This window comes from Hydractinia symbiolongicarpus, chromosome 13, assembly GCF_029227915.1.
Source record: "Hydractinia symbiolongicarpus strain clone_291-10 chromosome 13, HSymV2.1, whole genome shotgun sequence".
Taxonomy (NCBI): Eukaryota; Metazoa; Cnidaria; class Hydrozoa; order Anthoathecata; family Hydractiniidae; genus Hydractinia; species Hydractinia symbiolongicarpus.
In genome coordinates, this window is record NC_079887.1 from 10533176 (window position 1) to 10554604 (window position 21429).

Sequence of the window (21429 nt, forward strand, 5' to 3'; positions counted from 1 at the left end):
ACACACTTGTTCGAAAAATAAGAAGTTTTTGTAAATTATTTTACTTAACTTTTATGTTTCTTGTTGTAAATTTAGATACGCGTAACTTGATCAAGTAAAAAAGGTCATGTTTTTAGTTCATTATAAAATTCACTTTTTGTTGTTGGTTAACATAGAATACTTTGTTATATAAAAATCTAAAAAGTTTGACAAACACTACAGAGTTATCATTTCAACAAAAGTTTACGAAAGGTAAGGATTTATCAACGTCAACGATTTTTTCTGAATACATATACAAAATTAAAATGTAATTTTAAACAACAAGTAAAACAATTTTCGCGCGAAGAAGTAACTCGCTTCTACGCACCCCGACCCTGAGTTTGGCTTCCAGACGGTACTCTTGTGCTTTATGAAGCCAGAGTTTGAGGTTTGTGCTATTATTTTCGAAATCTGTAGATAAGATGGCCACAGAACTTTAGTGTAATATCTTCAGTTTCATTATAATTGTTTTATTAGTGAAAAGAATTGTATAAACAACAAGCTATAAATTTATTTGTGGCTTAACAAATCATACAATGCGAATACACAACAATGTTAGAAACATCGATACCTCTTAAATTTTTTGCAAAAAATAAATTAAAGATTTTTTTTTACCAAGTATTTTAACAACATTTTAGCAAAAACATTTTTTAGCAATTGCTTTTTCATATAAATAAACAACAAGAAAATATCTGTGTTTATGCGGGATGTTTATACGTCATCGTTAATGACGTCATTTTTATCAATGATTTGTATTAATAATTTACATGCCGTGTAAACGATGCTTTAATCTTACGATGACATCATTATGTCATTGTCACGTTTGTTTTTTTTCTCGGGCAGTGTTTTCTTTATCTATTTTAAAACATGCTTTCTTTGCAACCTATGTATTTCAAGTCTTTTTGAAAAAGAAAAGATAAAAGACGAAAAGCACTAAGGAGGAGAGGGGGAGAAAGCAAAATACGGGGCATTATCTCACACCTGTTTTTATCACCAGGCAGCTCGTAAGAAGAATTATTCTTTGCGAAGCTTGAAACGCGTGATTGATTTTCTGTACGGTCCCTTTAATTATGGTCGTTCTTACCTTCTTAGCGATATTGAAGATTGCGCTTGGCTATACAAAATTTTACTTTCTTACACTTATTTTTATTAGTAATGTAAAAACAAGCAAAAAAATCTTAGTGTAATATTGCTCTTTCCTTATTTTTAGTTAAACAACAATGTTACGAACTGATGATATACGTCGTCTGCTCGAAGTCAAAGACTTTAGTAAAAACAAAACACGCCGTTCAAGTATAGGCTCGGACGATAGTGACCGTAGCGATCTATCCACAAAGTCAATGCCGCAATACAGTAGTTATAGGTAGGAACAAGATTATTTTCTGTACGTGTTATTGGTGAAAAATATTTGTTGACGAAAGTACTTCTGTTGTCCTAACTTCTTTTTTGATCAGCCGCCATTTTAGAAATGTTGCTTAACGTAATGTAAGGACCGCACTTAAGGCGTAAACCTTAGGGGTCCTGATTTTATCAACTTTGCATAAATCAAAACAAAACAGTGATCAAGATGATCATGCAATCCGCGGAGATCAACAAACAAGGAAGGGGGCGATGTTTTGAAAAAAAATTACGTTTTAAAGGTTCAGTATTGACGTTGTGTTTGGTTCATTTAATTGTAGGTCTTTTACTATATTCGTACGTTTTTAATAGATAAGGTTGACCTAAATGACCCTAAAAATACCTAGCTAGCTAAGCTAGATTTTTCTGTTGACTGTGTGCTTTATTTTATACTTTTCTCAGTTATGCTTATTTAATACAGGACAATTATATTGTTGTTATTTTTTTCTAAAATAGAGCATTATCTGGTGGTCTCTTTGGACCTTTTGAAAAATCACCATCTAGACCAAGCTCTAAATCAGGATTCCTACACTGGGGAGGAAAAAATAAAACATCAGAAATGAGTCACATTCCTGGACCAACTCATTTTAAGACACCAAGTGCTGCTAAACCCAGAGGATCTGGTGAGGGATCATCAAGACCAAGCTCAAGAGCTGGCTCTAGATCTGATAGTTCAACACCAGTAAGACCATCAATCTCGAGAGAAAACTCAGCTTCCAAATTACCTGTTTATAGGCGAGAATCTTCTATGCCACAAATCAGACGAGAATCATCAATACCCCTAATTAAAAGGGAAAAATCAGATATCAGGGGAACAAAGCCACCATCAACTCCCCGTGGTGTTGTGAAAAAAACTGCAGTAGGTGCAACACCTAGAGGATCCTCTAATCCAATAGTGCCAAAAACAACACCTAAAACTGTAGCTGAACGAAAGGTATCCGAGCGTAACATACCAGCCAAAGGAACTAGAAGTGGAATTAGTGGTATAGCACAATCAATTCAAATAGGCGATAGAGTTGCAATTACAGGAACAGAAAAGAGAGGCATTGTTCAGTTTGTTGGTGAAACTCGATTTGCAAAGGGAGTGTGGGCTGGTGTAGTTTTAGATGATAAAACTGGTAAAAATGATGGTTCTGTAGGTGGTGTACGGTATTTCTCATGTCCTGCATTAAGAGGAGTTTTTGTAAAAGAAGAAAAGTTACAGAAAATCTCTGACGTTAGAGACCCTGGATTTACTCCCCATGGAACTGCTGCAGATCGCATACCTAATTCCAGAAATGATAGTGCATTAAGTACAGACTCTGGTGTGGATGAAGAACATGATTTAAACATAGGTGATACCGTAGCTATTACTTCTGCCAGTGGAAAGAGAGAAGGTGTTTTGCGATTTATTGGGTTAACAGAATTTGCTAAAGGAACATGGTGTGGAGTTGAACTTAAAGAACCAACAGGAAAAAATGATGGAGCTGTCGCAGGAACTCGGTAAGTTAATTGACACTGTTGAAACATTTTTAATTAAAGTTTAAACAAAATAACCAAATGTGTATGTCTAATTTTAGACTCTCTGGTCTTTTATAAATTCATTAAAGTGTGTATATCTACTTCAAAAATTAGTAGTTATATACTATATGCAAAACAAATTGTTTAAGGTATTATGTTTGTGTTAACTATAAAAAATATGGTTCTTGCATTGTTATGGAATCCATTTATGTTATTATGTATTTTTTTAAATCTATAAAATTTTGAAGAATGCAAGTAAATGTTTAATGAGAAAATTGATGAGATGAATTTGGGAAAGATAATCCCACAAAGTGTTTTTTTATTCCTAACTTTAAGAGAAGATTAAAAATTATAATTGCATATTTAATTACCATTAAGAGTTTCTTTTGTAGTATCTAAGTTAAACATGATCACTGCAGCCAAGGATATTATGCACAATAGTTACTTCATCCAATAATGTTTATAGTTATGGTAAGTGCTGGACACATGAACTATCAGATGATTATAACATATTTCCAATGGCTAGAAAACTAATGTATTTATAAATCAAATAACTCCAAACAAATTGAACTAAAAATCATCAAGACAACATTAAACTAGCCTTGTGCCAAAAAGGCAAAGATAAAGTTTAATAAAAACAAATCCAAGCATGCCTGTGCCCAATTGGCAACATTTAATATGGAAAATAAAAAATTTATAACATGAACGCCACACAACTAATGACATGCAATAGTCAACAAAAGGCTAGTGCAAACTTGAGGGAATAAAGTAAGTTATACCAAAACTTAAAAAGTAAAAATATGATTAAGACATGTCAAAAGGAAACAACGGCAACCATAGGGAAGAAGGCTGAAAAGGTAATTGAAACTAATAAATTATACTGCAGTTAGGATAATACTAAATAGGGACATTTAGGAACAGCTATATATAAAGCAAAAAATGCGCTCTATTATCTATAACTTTTACTCCACTATTTTCAGATTTTATAATAGTGTAAGAAATAGAATTACAGACAACATTGATTTTGCATTGTATAATCTCTCTGTTGATACGTGATACACACATCACATAAGGTGGATGCTTTCCTTAATAAAAACAAGTGTCTTATTTCTCTTGCTTAAGTTGGTAGACAGTTTTAATGCAGTGGTTTTAAATGTTTGCGACTTTCGTATATATTTAGAGGAAGTATATAGTTCACAACTTTTTTTTGCTTAGATTGCTAGAAAGAAAAAACAAAAAAATGTTCAACAGAATTAAATAAACTGGAATATCCAATGTCTTGGTACTTTAGTCATGTATTTTGCAGGAATATTGCTTGTATGATGAATTGGGGCAAATGGATTAATTTTTGCATTATATATATTTGCTTTAAATGCACAAACATTTTTCCCTTACATTTGTAATTCAAGAGATTTATAACCTAAAATTTAACTAAAGGGAAACAGTCTAAAAACTGAGTAACTTGAGTAGTTTTGAGACAAAGACACAGTTTAGACTGTCCCATTTTAAGCAAATTGACAAGTGTATGTTCTGCAAGTCAGAGTTTTATATGTCAAGTTGTGACCAACTTGATAAAAAAAATCCTGCAAATAAGTCATTCTTAATTGATTTCTACGTTTTATTTTGACTGGGTATGTCTAACTGAAAGTCAAAATTTATTTGCACATTTAAGTTTGGTTGTGGGAAATTATTAACAAATTAAAATGCAAATCATTATATATTTTCGCTGAGATTCTTAATCAACAAAATAAATAATTTACAAATACACAGTGGTGCTGTGAGTTGATTTAAAATATGTTTGGTATTCAAGGACCAATTACTTATTTATTATGTGTTCATTTATGAAACAGAATGTAGAATTCACTTTAAAGTTATGGCGAGCAAATATTGAGATTTTTTGTAACATGGCAAAAAGTTGTTAATTCTGTTTGTTGTGAGTTCACTATTTACAAGTGTACCTCGCAATATGGATAAAGATACAAGGCCTACTACAACTTCATGGATAGCTATCAGTAAAAAGAAAAGGGACAAGAAGGGTCATGTCAGAAACAGGAGAAGGTAGCATGCTTGATATTGAGATCAAATAGATTTTTTAAACATGTTTTTTTATGGTTTTCTTAAAATTGAAACAAAAGTTTTGCAAAATAACTTTAACAATAATCCTTTAGAAAACTGAATAGTGAAAGTAAATAAAAAAGTAAAATTGTTTCATGCTGTTTTCCTTTTTTTCCTTTCTTATTTACTATCTCGCATGTGAGGATAGTATTGGTTTCCAACTCCTAACTGACTAACTAACTGTCCCAAATGGTCAATTGCAATGTCATTGCATCTAAGTGCAACGCGATAACAAACTGTGCTATCGTGACAAAACTAATTTGTGAATATTTAATTTTTAATTAAACCTTAATTATTTTCAGTATTTTGATCTTCGTAGTATTCGTAGCATAGAACATTTTTATCACAACACGGTCCAGTTGCGTATTCGTCCTTCTTAGCAGTTTTAAAATGCAAAATTCCTGTGTGCAAAATAGAAAAGGAATGAACAGAAACAACAATTAGGGCAAATTAATGAAAAGACAATTAAATTAAGTGCAGAACTTAACAATTTAATTAATATTAATTTTCTTGTGGTGCAAAAGTTTCTGTGAATGGATTAACACTTCGCGAACGTAAAGTGTTAATTTTTACTTCAAAGTACTAAAAACAACGTCCAGGTCATTGACCGGGTTACTAAAGTCTTAAATTTCCCAGCTTCCCTTCGTTATACCAGCCAACGTAAGGCATAGACAAAGTAGATCAACTCGCCGTATATATTTAATTTGAAATCTATAACATGCTTTTTGTATAAGAATATCAAAATTCTAACCAGGCTGGTCATTATTCTTATTTCTCTGTTGTTTAAACAATAGACCTATTGTGTTTAACTAAAAATTCCAGCCTGGTATTCTTATAAAGCATATTCTTCTAAAAGCATGTAGGTGTACACTATTTTTACTTTATATAAAGCTTTCTACCCAATCGTTTTTATTGTTTTGATTTTTTTACCAACCCTTAACACTCGTCTGGATAACCACTGCTGCCCCTGTGTTTATTTTGGTTATAATGTATCACACTTTATCTGGTTTGTTTGCTGGTATTTCAGGTTAAACAATAGGCATATTGTTTAGAAAAATAGAGATAATGAAAAACAATAGAGAAATATAATAATGACCAGACCTGGTTTGAGAAAATAATGACCAGACCCGGTTATAAAAAAGCAAGTGTACGGTGAACCATCACATTTTTGAAATCGTTTCCTTAAAAAAATAATTTTTAAAAATATTTCGCTTTTAGCAACTCACCAGAGTCATTTAAGAGGCTTCAAAACCTAGCATGGTTTGTGGTCACAGACCATATAGCATACACCATTTGCTCTCCCGAAATGTATATTAAACAACAAAATTGGGTGTGTCACTATTGTGAATGTATTTTAATTGCACCTTTTTAATAACGAGATAGTTTATGCAGCTTCTGCATCTTGTTTCTATTGAAGAAAGGAAAGTGCTTTGTAATAAGGCATCTTTATTTTATAATTATTTGTTTCCATTTTTTCAACTCATAGTTAGGTTGCAGGTTTGTTCAGCACATTTCCCCGCTTCACTGATAAATGTAAACAAATTTGGTTCTTTAGATATTTGCCTATTTTGCTACATCAGCAAAATACAAATGAAATAAAAAAAATAAAAAAATTTTTTCTACTAAATGCCCTTAAAACTTTTTTCCGTTTATGTGAATCCAGTTTTATAGATGGCCTTATGTAGTATACAAATACTGCATTTTCTATCAAAACTATACTACAATATGCTCATTTAAGTCAAAAACTTTGCTAAAAATATATTCTAACTTCATTTAAAATTTGAAACATTTTGTTCTAATGTTTGTAGCTATTTTCAATGTGAGGCGAAACATGGCTTATTTGCTCAAATAACAAAAGTAAAGAAACTATCATCAAGTAGCTCGTCTGTTAGTCCCCGTGGGCCATTGGTAACTCCACAGACATCAACACCTGTTACTCCGACAGAAGACGTAGTGGTAGCCTCCACTGATGTGACTCCAACTGATAGTGATGCATCAGTTAATACGGTCGAGGTACGTTAAAAATGGTGAATTATGCCTAAAATTAGCTGTAACTAAATAAACAAGAAATTGTTTAATATTGTGGGCTTTTCTTTATGCGGATGTATTTTTGGATGGTCATATCCCTGAATTTTTTAACAACTTGCCCTGCAGCTATATTTTAGAAGTAAGCTATATTTTAAGTAAACTATGCTATTTGAATACTTCCATCAAAACATCCTGAATACTGATCCATTTAGTAGTACCTTCTTGATTAACATCGAATGAATTTAAGCAATATATATTAATTACTTAATTTAAGTAATATTTTTTGCACATTCCAGCTTGAAGCATACCTTTTCATTCTTGTATATAGATCGCTGTTCTACATGATACTATACCTGTGACACCAGTTACAAATGAACAATCATTGGAACAATCAAAAAAAATTGCAGCACTACAGGTAACATAGTTATTGAAAATACAATAATTTACATCGCAATCAGCAAAACTTCTTTCTGTATTAAGCAGAAATCAGTGTGTTAGCCAGGAATTCTTAAGTGTGGTACCTACTGTCCACACCAGTTTTAAATAATAAAGATAACAAATTTTGGAAAAGTGTTTTTTTTTAGACAGGCCTTTAATGACATCATCAAAATTTGTCTCTGTGATTGTTCGCTTTTCCAATCAAGAGTATTTTCCAACCTTTTTTGTTTAATTTATTTCAGGTCAGCAAAAAGAATTCAAGCTTGAAATGCTAATATTTTGTTTTGCAATTGTACATTCCTATGCAGGAACAAAGTTAAATTTTTAGAAATAAAGAGAGCAAAACATCCCAAAATTTGCTGACGTGTTTTGTTAACATGTCGCTTCTGCAAATTGATGAGTACCAAAGTGAACTTATTTGCTCAAAGGTCTTTTAACTAGCTTCTAGTAACGGAGCAGGGGGTGGGGGCTCCTGTACGCACATTTAGAATAACTTTTTTTGGTTATTGTAATAGCTCTCTAGGGCTTAAGACAACATAAAAATAGTTATTAACAAAGTACTCTAATATCTGCTTGGTTTTTTTTTCTTACTTAGTAAAAGACTTTTATTTTTTTCAAATTAAAGTATACAATAATAAAAACGTAACAGAAAATCTGTTTGGTGGGGTGGGGGGTAAAGGTAAAGGTCAAGGCCTTTAGTCAGAAAATGAGAAAAATCTTTGAGTATGAAAATTAAAAAAAAACCCTTGGATGAAAAAGAGGATAATTTGGAAAATGTTGAGAGAAAGCAGTATACGAAATATGAAAACAGGAATTTTAGATGCAAAGCTCTGTATAAACTCCAGAATGTCAATTTAAAAATATTAATTTCTTTAAACTAAACTGGTATACATTTTCAGCTTCAACTGCATAAACAAGATGAAGAGCTGCAAGTTATGCGAGAAGCAAATTTAATTGAAAAAGAAAAAGTCAGAAAAGCCAGTGTCAGTGACAAAGTAAGAAAAATATATTTGTTTAAATTTTAAAATTTTATCTTTCTTATGACTATATATAACTTGTTTTATTTATTTTTAGATTGAGAATCATGAGAAAGTAAGTAGTTTTAGTGGTTTAATATACTTTGTGGTGTACAACCAGTTTGTGAACTATTTAATACCTCTCAAAGAATTTTGGAAAGTGCATAGCATCCTAACCAGAAGCAATAAAAGAATTTTAAAAGACAATTCTATAATCGATCCCCTTTTTTCTTTTTTGCAAAAATCACTAATATGTAATATGCAGTTTAATTTAAAAAAAAAATAGGAAATATCTTTTAAACACTACCCCAATGTATTTTTATCTAAAGCTTATGGTCTGCTAATGTACATACAAACTTTCGGAAGGTTATTAACTAGAATATCGCATTTTTTTATGGCTGGGAGCCTATATGTAATTTATATAAGAACTTAAACTAACAAATCTAATTTAATAAATATCAATGACCAGAATTTAATCTATGAATTTTTTGAGTTTGTGGAAGAGAAGTATTTCACACTTGGAAATCTTTTTACTGAGAACGGATGTGTTACCACTAAAAAGTGGATTGAGCCGTAGGTCCGTCATACGTATGTATTTTCGAATTTTCTTACACAGTGTCTTCATTACGATTTTTCATAGTTTCTTCGAGAGAACCAAGAAAATACACTACGATTGCAAGAAAAAGTTAGCAGTCTTGAACGTGAAAATAAAAATCTGCAAAATGAACTCAACGACAACAAACAGTATGAAGTATTATTTATTCTTTAAAATACTTACTTTATACAATATTTATTTCTCACTAGCAGTAATTAGACGCTACTAAATATCCTGTTTTATTTATCAATTTTGTAGAAAAATTGAAGATCTTCAATTTCAACTCGAGGAACAGTTACTTCTTGCCTCGGAAGAGGTAAAATACACATCACGCTTTTTAAATAACTTTGTTATAAATGCATTGGTATTTTTATCTTTTTTTACTCTCAGTTTGCATGCAGGATAATATTTCGGTTTTTTATTGACATGCAGGGACCATCTAACGAAGAGTTGGAAAAAGTTCTTGGATTAGAAGAAAAAATAAAGGAAAAAGAAAAAGAAATTGGTGCTTTGCAGTCAAAATTAGAGAAATCAAAAGCTCAAAATGATGAAGAGCTTGCTAGAATGTCTGAAAAAGATCAACAACTTGAAGGAAAGGAGCAAGAGATATTCAAAATTACTGAACTTTTAACTGTTACCAAGGTAATCGCTGAAATATTGTGTCTGCTTTGCAATGTACTAATGTCCTTTTAAAAACAAAACTGTATTTGCGAGTATAAAAAAATATTAACACTAACAAGACGCGAAATTACCGCCTGTATGGGAATCAATTTTTGTATCTAAGAAACTAAGTGCCCAATGGGCTTAAAATTTTTGGGGAAATTTGCTTAAAAGTCAGGAAATCTAATAAAAGTGTTATTATTTTCTAATTTCCAAGGACTTTTTATTTTATATAAAGAAAATTCGGATAAATTCTTTGTCATCCATCACAGAGTCTCTAAATTTTCAGGTCTGTTGTTTTGACTAGGCGATAGGTTATGTAAAGTTTTTAGAAATGAGGAGTATATTTTTTCTGTATTATTTTTTTTTTTAGGAAAACGAAGCATTGTTAAGTGTCGAAGTTACCAATTTAAAACAACAAATTCAAGATTTAAGAGATTTACAAAGTTCTGTGTCAGACGCTGAAAAGAAGAGTGATGATGTAAAAGGATATTATGAAAATAAATTGGTTGAGCGAGACCAAAAAGTTTTGTCTCTGCAGGATGAATTGAAGAATATGGAAACAAAAATCTCAAACATGCAAAAAGATATAAATGAGAGAAATACGAAAGTTTCCGAAGTAGAATTTCAATTGGTTAAAAATGTATGTTTATTATGCAGCCATGTTTTAAGAGTTTTTACTTCATCAACGTAAGAATGTTCCAATTCAAAATAGCTCTCGAGCAGAAGATAAATGCAACATATTTTTTAAAAATGATGTTCACTCGTTCGTTCATATAATAAATTCCTTTATTTATCCCTTTATTTATGTCTTTATTAATTCATTTATCATTCATTCATTCGTTGTTTGTTTGTTTATTTGTTTATTTTTATTTTTATTCATTCATCTATTAATTACATTTTTTAGAGGGAAGAACTGCAGCAAACGTTGGAATTGCAAGCATCTTTAAACAAACAGCTAGTAGGTGAGAGTAACACATGGTATTTTGTTTATATATTTATTATATATTTATATATTTATTATATATTTATATATTTATTATATATTTATATATTTATTATATATTTGGTATCTTTTAATACCTCAACAGAAATGTGCTACAATGTTCTTTAGAATTAAATACTGAACTAAGTGAAAAGCGGAGTGAAATACAATCCATTTCAGCAGCTACTGAAGTAACCAAACATGAGAATTTAGGTAAATATTTATATTGAGACTATCAAGTCTATTTTAATAAGCAATCTGAAATAAATTGGTAAAGTGAAGATCGGCTACCGGAATTTGCAAATTTTTGTACTAGCGAACTTTAATTTTGAAGGAGTAAGGAAACATTATAAATCACCCTTTCACAAAAATTACCCCAAAATTGCCTTAAAATAATATATCACAAAATTAAATACCTTTTAAATATAAAAAAAAATTGATTTACGATTTTTTGTACTACAAAATTAAACGTATTAAAAATTTAACACATGCATTGCATTATTATTGCATTTTAGAATTAAAAGCAAAACTGGAAGCAGCAGAGTCGAGAAATGAAAATCTCACTCAAGATAAGAAAAAAATGGTAAAACCTTTTTTGTTTCTTTATATAAAAATTGAATTTATATGCTGTAGATTTCAATTCTGGTAAGATTTGATATTAAAAATTTACAAGAATGAAAATTTTTCTTCATATATCTTAAGGCAGGTCAAGTATATACAGAATTTTTAAAAAGCAACTAGCTTCAATTTCATCAAATTATCTCACTATAACTGTAGAAATGCAAACTGTGAACTCATCGTGCAATGTGTAATGTTTTCATAGGAGGAAGATATTTTAAAAGTTTCTAAGAATTCAGGAGATAATGCACAACAATTGGTGTACTTAAATGAAACTATCCAATCAAAGAACAGGTATGTGGTGCTATCCATTTGTGATTTGTTTGTATCTGTGTGTGTTTGTTTGTTTGTTTGCTTTTTTGTATTCACGAGCTCTCAGTTTTTGATTCGTATCATTCTGTATTTCAGTGAACTTACAACACTTCAAGATAAGTTGTCCACACTTACAGCAGAAAATCACAAACTGGTACAAGAATTGACAGACTTTAAAGTTAGTTGTTACTTACTCTGACTTAACTTTCAAAATATATGGTTTTAATAAAGATAATGAAAACATTTTATTTGAAGTAAAATTGGGACTAAAATAAATATCGTATGTAGGACATATTGTTAAAAGGACCATAGTTCTCGACTTTTCCCAAACCCTTTTCCCCAAACCCTTTTCCCCAAACCCTTTTCCCCAAACCTTTTTCATTATTTGCGAAATCCTAAGTTTCGCAAATAACGAAAGGTCAAATTCGCTGATTACTATTGTTGGCGAAGAAATATTTACTGTTGCTTGATTTACTTAGGGAAACTACTATCTTTTTGTTTTTGTAGGAGACGGCGAGTAAAGAACGTACAGCATTTGAAAAAGAAAAGAATGAGGAAAATAAAAAATTAAGAGATTCCATCGTTGTTTTGGTATGTTTTTATGCTACGTTGGCTTGTGTCATGAAATAAAGACCTGTGTAACGATGTCATGGAGCGAATGTTTATTTGCTTGGTGTATTGTTGATATTGTGTTTCCGTTGTATTCTTGAATGCAATGTCTTTTCTTTATTACAGGAAGAACATTATAAACAAATAAAAATCAAGAACAATGAAATTGAAGAAACTGCTCAAAAAGAAAAACTAGTAAGTCAGTAATGTTTGTTTTCTCTATGGTGGTCATCAAAATGCTTTTGCTAAACGTCCTTCTTTTAAACAACGCCCGTTCGCATAAACGCCCTTCTTTAAAAGACAAAGTTTGTAATAAAACATTCCTCTTTTTATTACCACTTCTAAAACACGCCACTTCTAACATACGCCACTTCTAAAATACACCACTTCTAACATACACCACTTCTAACATACACCACTTCTAACATACGCCACTTCTAAAACACGCCACTTCTAAAACACGCCACTTCTAACATACACCACTTCTAACATACACCACTTCTAACATACACCACTTCTAACATACACCACTTCTAACATACACCACTTCTAACATACGCCACTTCTAAAACACGCCACTTCTTACATACGCCACTTCTAACATACGCCACTTCTAACATACACCACTTCTAACATACGCCACTTCTAAAATACGCCACTTCTAACATACACCACTTCTAACATACGCCACTTCTAACATACACCACTTCTAACATACACCACTTCTAAAACACGCCACTTCTAACATACACCACTTCTAACATACGCCACTTCTAAAATACGCCACTTCTAACACACACCACTTCTAACATACACCACTTCTAACATACGCCTTTTCTAACACACGCCACTTCTAACACACGCCACTTCTGAAACACGCTACTTCTGAAACACGCTACTTCCAACACACGCCGGACTATAGCCTTTTTGCTGAGCATTGGTTGACTATAGCAAAAAAAGTGCAACAAAATACATAGCAATGTTCGTACATAACAATTTTTGGTATGTAGTTGGATGTGAATCTCAAAACTTTAAAATATTATGTTTATTATAACTCAAAAAAAATCATGGTCTTGAGATTGAACAACTGAGAATCAACAACTAGTGTTTATTTATTTTTTTTTCTTTAAGGAACTTCAAAAATCCTCCAATGAAATTGACAACCTGCACCAGTCTGTTATATCAAAAACTGAAAAGTTAGAATTAGTCGAGAAAAAATTAAATGAACTGAAAATAAAATATGATGATATAATCAAAACGAAAGATTCTCAGCAGGTAAGAGAAGTAATATTCGTCTGTTTTATAATAACTAGGTAGATGACAAAATTTCTCAACCTAAACATTTGAACCCCCATCCTTTATGCTCTCTTTGTTTTTCATTAGATTTTTAGTTGTTGTATATGCGGAGAATTTTGTTATTCCGCCAATTTTTGCCGTTCTTAAGCTAATTTGAAAATAGGTTGAAATTTCAGCATTATTAACGCCTATTTTTTTATAGAATGGTTATGAAGATAAAATAAAAGAGCTGTCTATAAAAGCAGAAGGATTGGAAACATTAAAAACAGAACTTTTAAAATATAAAAATGATAGTCATACAATGAAAGAAAATAATGAAAAACTAACTGATGAGCTGACGAACTTAAGAATTGAACGAACAAATTTAGAAAAACGTGTGAACTGCGCGAAATTAGAAAAAGAAGAGCTGCAAAACGAAAAGGATACTGTAACGAAGTCATGTGATGAACTACTCAATAAAATAAATAACATAACAAAAGAAAAATTAGAATTAGAACAACAGATAAAAATTGTGGAAGAAAGTAAAAACGAAATTTTGAAGAGATGTTCCAATCTGGAGGAAGAGGTATTTTTTGTAAAAGGGAATACACGCTGAAGTATTAAATCTATTTTATCTACTTCATATATTTTATACTTTTAGCTGAAATCTTCAATATCAAAAATAGAAGAAGCGGAAAAAGAAGCAATCAAGGTTTCAGAATTGTAAGTTGCCATTTTGTTTGTTTGTTCGTTTGTTCGTTTGTTTGTTTGTTTGTTTGTTTGTTTTGTTTTGTTTATTTTAACTTCAGAAACTCTCGCGAAGTTTTATCACCTCGCAAACACACTCTCCTGAATGCATTTTTTTTATAAAATTTTGCGACTATTTCCAAATGTCACCTTACAAATATTAAGAATTAGATGTCAAAATGTATTCTTTTGTTATCAAAGTATAAAAATGAAACTGAAATAGACAATTATAGGCGGGAAATTAGTGTTACAAACATTAACCTTCGTGAATAAAAAAAAAATGTGTTTTGGTGTTCATCGACTTTCACAAGTCGATGGTTTTAAAAATTTCGAGAAATCGACTGTCGCAAATCGATGTTTTTTGGAATTTCGAAAAATAAACTTTCGTGAATTTAGCTACAATTAGCGAATTTTTTAACATTTTATGCCCGCGAAGGTTTCTGGACATAAAAAGTTAATTATCCCAAAAAATTCTTGTCTCGCAAAAAGTTCTAATTGATCTATTTCAATTCAGAAGGTTTAACTAACTCAGCGAAATATTTGCGTAACATTCTCAAGAAATAATTTCTGCGTCCATGTAAATTCAAATTTTTATTTGAATTTTCACGTGAACTTTACAGTTAACTCCCGTTTAGCTCCCGGTAACTCGAACGCCGGATAACTCGAATTTTATTATCTGGAACCATTTTATTGGGTCCCTTGAACTTTCGTTAATACTACGGTTAACTCGAACCTCAAATAACTCGAACATTCGTTAACTCAACCCATTTTTCGGGACGAAAAATGGGTTGAGTTAAGGGACTCAATAAAATGGTTCGAGATAATAAAATTCGAGTTATCCTGTGTTTGAGTTACCGGGAACTTACTTCTTGAAAAAATCGCTTCAAATAGACATAATCTTATTTTAGACTATAACTGAACGGGAGCTTTGTTTGACTCGAACATTCATAAAGTTGAACTACTTTCCCCTGTCCGTTAAAAGTTCGAGTTACTGGGAGTCAACTGTATTTCCACATACTTATTATAAAAAAGCCACGAAACCGCGAAATTGCATTACTCCGTCAAAGTTTCTATGTTTAAATTTAAAATTTCAATTCACCTTTCAATTTTTGTACCGCTCCATGTATTAAACTGTATTTAAACCTTGTTAACAGATCGTCAGTAAAAACGGAGCTGGAGGAGAGCAAGGAAAAATATGTGAGTTTGGAATCGCAAAATGTTCTTCTTGAAAAAGATATATTAAAGTTGAAAGATGAGAAAGAAAGGTTAGGTGTGGAACTAACGGAGGTACGTTTTTTTATTTTGAAATTGTATGTCTTTATGATAACTTTCTTGTGCGTAGAAGGTTGGGATAATTTTCATGACATATGAGGGAATAATAATATTTTATTTTCATTTAATTTTATTTAAAGTTCTTGCTTTACGTACTGCAGTAATTTCGTTTTAGAGAACAGCTAAAGAATCAGAAGCAAACAAAGAATTGTCGTTACTACGCGACCAGTTAAAACAAGCGATCGAACGTGAACAAAACGTTCGAACAACGTTAGAAGCTGGTCATGCGGAACTTGAATATAAAATTAAATCATCATACGAAACCTTAAAAACGAAAGAAAGCGAAGCATCTCTGCTTACAACTAAGGTAAAAAAACTCAACAGCACCATCGGGATGCAGGTTCGAGTGCGTTCACTTTAATCTTAAAGGGCAGGTCCCAATTTCAATATAAATCTCGTCTAAACGGAAAGAGTTATAGAAATGAAATACTGTACATATTTGCGTATGTCACAACTAATATTGTGATGACGTCATGGCTATGACAACCATATAAAAATGTTGGGTAAAATAGCTGTAATATATAGGTACTTAAAAAATTCTGGAACGGGTGCTTCTCTTCCCCACTGTTGCCTAGGCGTGGTGTCAGTCCATTTGTGGCCATCTGCTAAATAACTGCGAATTACTTTGCACCCTAATGACGTCATCTGTTTTTCGAATTTTAGATTGCAGAGTTAGAGAAAGAAAATTCGAATCTTCTCTTAGCGCAGCGTTTACCTTCCACAACAGATACCAACTCAAGTATGTTTACATGTGCCTACAGTTTTCGGTCAAATAATCTCGTGGGGAAAATATTTTTTATTTATGTATTCCGGAAATATGGGTTTTTCGTAAGCGTCGAAGCTTGATTGTGCGAAATTCTATTTTTTCAACCGCTAAGGAAACAACATCTTACCATAAAATCTACTTCTATTCTCTTTCAAATGACCGTTTTATATTAAGCATGACAAACTGTTTTCAAATTCCGCAAATTCTACCAAATTTACTATTTTTGAAACTCTCTAAATTAGTTACACAAAAATTCGAAAAAATAGCTTTTATTTTTGAACCGCACAGCAAAATTTTGTGACAAAGTATCTGTCTAACTTGTTTTCTCATTGGAAATTGTTAGCTCAGCTTATTTTTTATTATTAATATAAAACTTTTTTTTCAGTTTCAGTGTCGGAGTATCAACAATTAAAAGACGAACTTGAAAAAGTGTCATTTACTAAAGATGAGAAAGAAGCTGAGGTACGGATGTGTTCTATTGTTTGTCTAATGTAACCCGTCTTTTAATTAGCGCGAATGGATTATTTTTTTTCTGGATTGTAGGAGTAATTAATTTATTCCCCCTGATTATTAAACGCAAGCTTCATTTTAAGAATTTTCATTTTTCCTGGTTGGTTTTCATTTTATTAACACCCCTCAACAAAGAATTTTTAGTCGAATTAGGAGATAAAGCTACATTCACATGTACGTATTTTTACGTAAGAGTGTACGTAAGAAAAGATGTTCATTAATTATCTTACATTAAAATATTTAACGTGTGACACCAGTCACGTAACGTAAGATTTGACATAAAATATTTTAACGAACGACGTAAGTAAGCCGAAGAAAGAAAAAATGTTTGATTTAGGATTCAAATTTGATTGCATAACTTAAATTGCATAACATACACAAGAAGTTAATTTAAAATCAATTGCAATACACCTTTCCCGAATTCATGAATTATGATAATTATTAGTCATCCAAAAATTTTTAATGGTTCTGTGCTCTTCAAATAAAATAGAATATCAAATTATCATGACAAAACTGAAGTTTTTAGAGCAATATAATGTCCTGGCTGGATTTTATTTAGATTTGAAGAAAATAGTTTTTGAAAACGAGGCTATTCTTGGAAAGCTCGGCTATATAAAGGGTTAGACCGCAACTTTCAGTTCGCAATTGAGGCACTTAACGAATAGAAATATTTATAAAATTAGGTATTTTGTTCTACCTTTTGCTAAGAAACTTTCCTAATTGAGTTTGACATAATTAGGAAATTCGGGAAAAGTCTATTACCTGTAACATTCTAATTGATCAAACATCCTGACAGGGATGAAAGTTGAAAGAAATGCAACAGAGATTTGCCTTTCTTGCGTTTTTACGATGGCGTCTTTCTAATTAGTGCTGCACAAACGATGAAGACTGTGCATTAAACGTTTACCAAGCTAAAAAAAAATGAAATTCGTATTTTTTAATAAAGATATAAGAAAATAATTTAAACAATATTAAAATTACCCCCAATTCTCAAACCTCTAGTTATTTATTACTAACCTTGTAATAAAAATCCAGTTTTTGAACTTTTCTTGTTAACTTTCGCGAAACCTTTAAATACCTTTTTTTGTACTTCACATAACTTCCAGTGATTTTTAGCATGAGTAACAATTTCTTCTTGTTGAAATTTGCTGTGATGTTGTTGCTATGGTGTCGTTGCTATGGTGTCGTTGCTGTGGTGTTGATATAAGTTGTTGCTTTATCATTTTAGGTTGATTTTCTGAACTCCATCATTGTTGATTTACAGGTACATAATTTTAAATTATGAATGTTTGCACATATGCATCAGATAAGTGTCATACCGGTTTGTATTTCATAGCGGATAGGCCATTGTACACACGAATTCTTAATAGATTCCGTTTCGCTGTTTCAGTATGTAATATAGAGAGAAATTAGCAGTCCTAACATAATAGTTTGATATGATAATCGTCTCTATAAAAAATATCTGTCCACTGTGCCTGCTCTATAAACTCTCTCTAAGTGTTTTTTTTTTGTAAAGAGTATTTACAGGCGTCGGTTGAAAGTATTAGTTTTGAAATAAATGTTATTTCGAATTAAATTTATTTTTCTTTTATGTAGAAAAAAAATAAAGAACAAGATGATAAAATAAAAATTCTGACATACGGAGACGATCTGGAAGAAGCGTCAACTATAAACGATACCATGTATGTTATTATTAAAGGTTATGTTTTCTTGAATATGATAAGTTAGTAGGCGACGTTTCGGAAGATACTTCTCCCCATCTCCCGACTATGCGTGTCACTTGACACGCTAAAACAATTACTAACGCGAAAGAATTTTTTGTGAGGTTAAAAACTCGCAAAATCATTGCATTAATTTTCCCGAATCAGCATTTTTTTTAAAGATTCCGATGTTTGTTTTGGTAACGAAATACAGTGGAATCTCTCTATCTCGACTAATTTATAAATCGAACTTCTCTCTATCTCGAACTAAAGTCTCGGTCCCTTTGTGGTCCGCCTAAGGTATTTTCCTTTCTTTATCTTGAACTTTCTCTATCTCGAACAAACTTTTTGGTCTCTTGCGAATTCGAAATAGAGAGATTTCACTGTAGAATCGACATAAAAAAGCCACAAATCGTGAAGCGCACGAATATCTATTTTGCATTGTTTTTGCTAATTATGCTATTTTTTTCAGCTTTGGGTATCTGAATGATATTTTTGATATTTATTGTGCAACTATATCTTTTTCTGTGCTGTTAGAACATGTATTCCAGAGACATTCAGTGTTTTTCTTAGAATTAAAAGCTCCACCAGGCTACCTACTTTAAGGGAATCAATTTTCGCGAACTTCGCGAGTTTTTGTCAATTTGCAAAAATTCAAAAATTGCAAAAAATTCTCTCAAAATTTAAAAAATGATTTTCCACTATTTTTTTTTTCTGGTTTACTTTACCACTTACAACAATAGAGAATGTGCATTCTAAAGTTGCAGTCTTTATATATTTATCTTATGGTTTCCATATAAAAGCCCTGGAAAACGGTATAAATTGAGTGAAAGAAAGTTATCAAAGTTGGTTTTTTCGTAAAATCCGCGAAATATTTGGACTTGCTAACTTCTCCAAAATCAGCTCTTGACAAAATTTAATTCCCCTAAGGAATTTCTCAAAATGGCATATTTTTTTGACAGGTTAACTCGTCAAAAAAAAATCATTTTTCTAGGAGTCCGGTAAAACCTGGTCTTCGTGTTCGAGTATTTTGCGATATATGTGACGTGTTCGACTTGCATGATACTGAGGACTGTCCCAAACAAAGCAACGACACAGGTGGCAGTCAACATCATGGTGTCCGAGGTGAAGAAAGAGTGTATTGCACTGCTTGCGAAAGTAAGACTTCATACAGTTTTTTCTTGCTTATTTTAATAGTGCCTACTTGAGCTTTACAATCAATTTAATTGTACAGGCTTGTTTTTTTATCTGAACTAGCTCAATTTTTTGCGAAATGCGTCAAAGTGGTTAAAAAAAAAGCTTACATGTAAATTATATTTGTTTTAGTAAGTGAGGCAACTCGCGCTCAAAACAGGATTTTTCGATAGTAATTCACAGGAGTGAATTTGTTTGCGACCCAGCGTAATTCCCACCTTAACTATTTGATTTACCCGGTGGTAAGAATAGTTACGCTGGGTCTTCTGTCTAGCATTTCAACTGAATTCTGTGCTTTCCATTTAGCTTTCGGACACACTGCAGAAGAATGCGACGACGAAGAGGTTTGTTTACTTTAATTAACAATATAAACAAATAATAATATACAAATAATGTAATAATACACACTAAAAAGTATAAACTTAAACTGTTAAGAAGTGTTTATATTTGCACTCATTCTCTACACGACAAGATGGCATTCGAAGATGACATTCTTCAATCCAACACATAAAAAGTTCGATTGCACACACATCTATCATGAAGGTGTCACACAAACTCAGTCACCGTCTGTTATCAAGCACCTTTTCAAAAGCGTCAACGAATAGTCTTCAATGTTCCGCTCGACGCTTCTTGCACAACGCTTCACCGACTTCAACCGTCGCACAAATTTTGCACAAAAACAGCCCTATCGGCTTTAGCTCTCGCACAAATCTGCACCAAGACGCATTATCGGCTTCGTCCCCTGCACAAAATCTGCACAACGGGCTTTAAAGTAAAGTGTATATTACAAAGTGTTTTTTTTTTCGTCGTAGAAAAGAAAGAAGAAATATAAAAATAAAAAATGGTTAAGACGAAGATTAATCGAATGGAAAAAATCAAGTTAATAACATGTAAATTAAATTACTAAATAATAAAACATAAAATGATAGTATCCTTATAAATATTATAATATATATAATTCTAAATATTTTTGGTTTTGCTAATAATATTTGAACTCGATTTGTTCTGATGCCGCGGTAATTGAAGTTCATGTATTTATTGTTTAATATAAGCGATGAGTATAATATGGCGTTTGCGATGTTCGCTTACTAGAAAGGTGAAAGTATTTAGGCAAAAGGGCGTGGAAGATAAACAGTGGAAGTTGTATTGCTAGAAGCTGTAAGATTGCTTTGTTAAAAGCTGTGGTAACAATTACATTTTTTTATTTAGATGTTTTAAACGTTCCTGACAAATAACTAATAGTCATACACCGAAGCCGCAGCATGTATCATATATGTACAGAGAAGACCAAATGGCATATTTTGGAGGGTGTTTTCTTTGTACTTCTTCGCAGGGTTATTTTTTAGAATTTTTTAAATATGTTTAACTGTGCGATTCTAGCTTCTTGTTTTTACAGAGACATAAATAATATATTTACTTGATCATTTATTGTTCCAAACTTTAGGTTTATTAACATTTTCTCCTAAAATGTTTTTGTTGAACTTTTTACATTCTCATCAGAGTTTTATTTTGGTATTTAGCGCTTTTCTTGTTTTTTGTTTTAATTTATTTACATTCAATATTTCTACATTTGGTAAATTGCATTTGAAAATAATTCATCACAATTCATCAAA

The 21429-nt window shown here is 31.5% G+C and overlaps 1 protein-coding gene across 4 annotated transcripts; it reads left to right on the forward strand.

Moving 5' to 3' along the window:
• Positions 1-21429, forward strand: LOC130624188 (CAP-Gly domain-containing linker protein 1-like). Of its 4 annotated transcripts, none has more exons than XM_057439755.1 (31): positions 1-231; positions 1229-1381; positions 1873-2898; positions 6840-7044; positions 7388-7474; positions 8397-8492; positions 8572-8589; positions 9154-9257; positions 9367-9424; positions 9541-9750; positions 10142-10411; positions 10676-10733; positions 10883-10966; positions 11269-11336; positions 11577-11665; positions 11780-11861; positions 12191-12274; positions 12419-12487; positions 13424-13567; positions 13791-14153; positions 14229-14290; positions 15469-15601; positions 15762-15953; positions 16310-16385; positions 16798-16874; positions 18151-18186; positions 18519-18604; positions 19617-19780; positions 20123-20160; positions 20629-20706; positions 21026-21429. In XM_057439755.1, the coding sequence occupies exons 2-30, from the start codon at positions 1239-1241 to the stop codon at positions 20698-20700; spliced, it is 4194 nt and encodes a 1397-aa protein (XP_057295738.1). In that variant the 5' UTR covers positions 1-231; positions 1229-1238; the 3' UTR covers positions 20701-20706; positions 21026-21429. The 4 variants fall into 4 exon arrangements, with proteins under 4 accessions (XP_057295738.1, XP_057295740.1, XP_057295739.1 ...); XM_057439756.1 differs by lacking the exon at positions 1-231 and adding an exon at positions 938-1071; XM_057439757.1 differs by lacking the exon at positions 20629-20706 and having other exon boundaries at positions 6-231.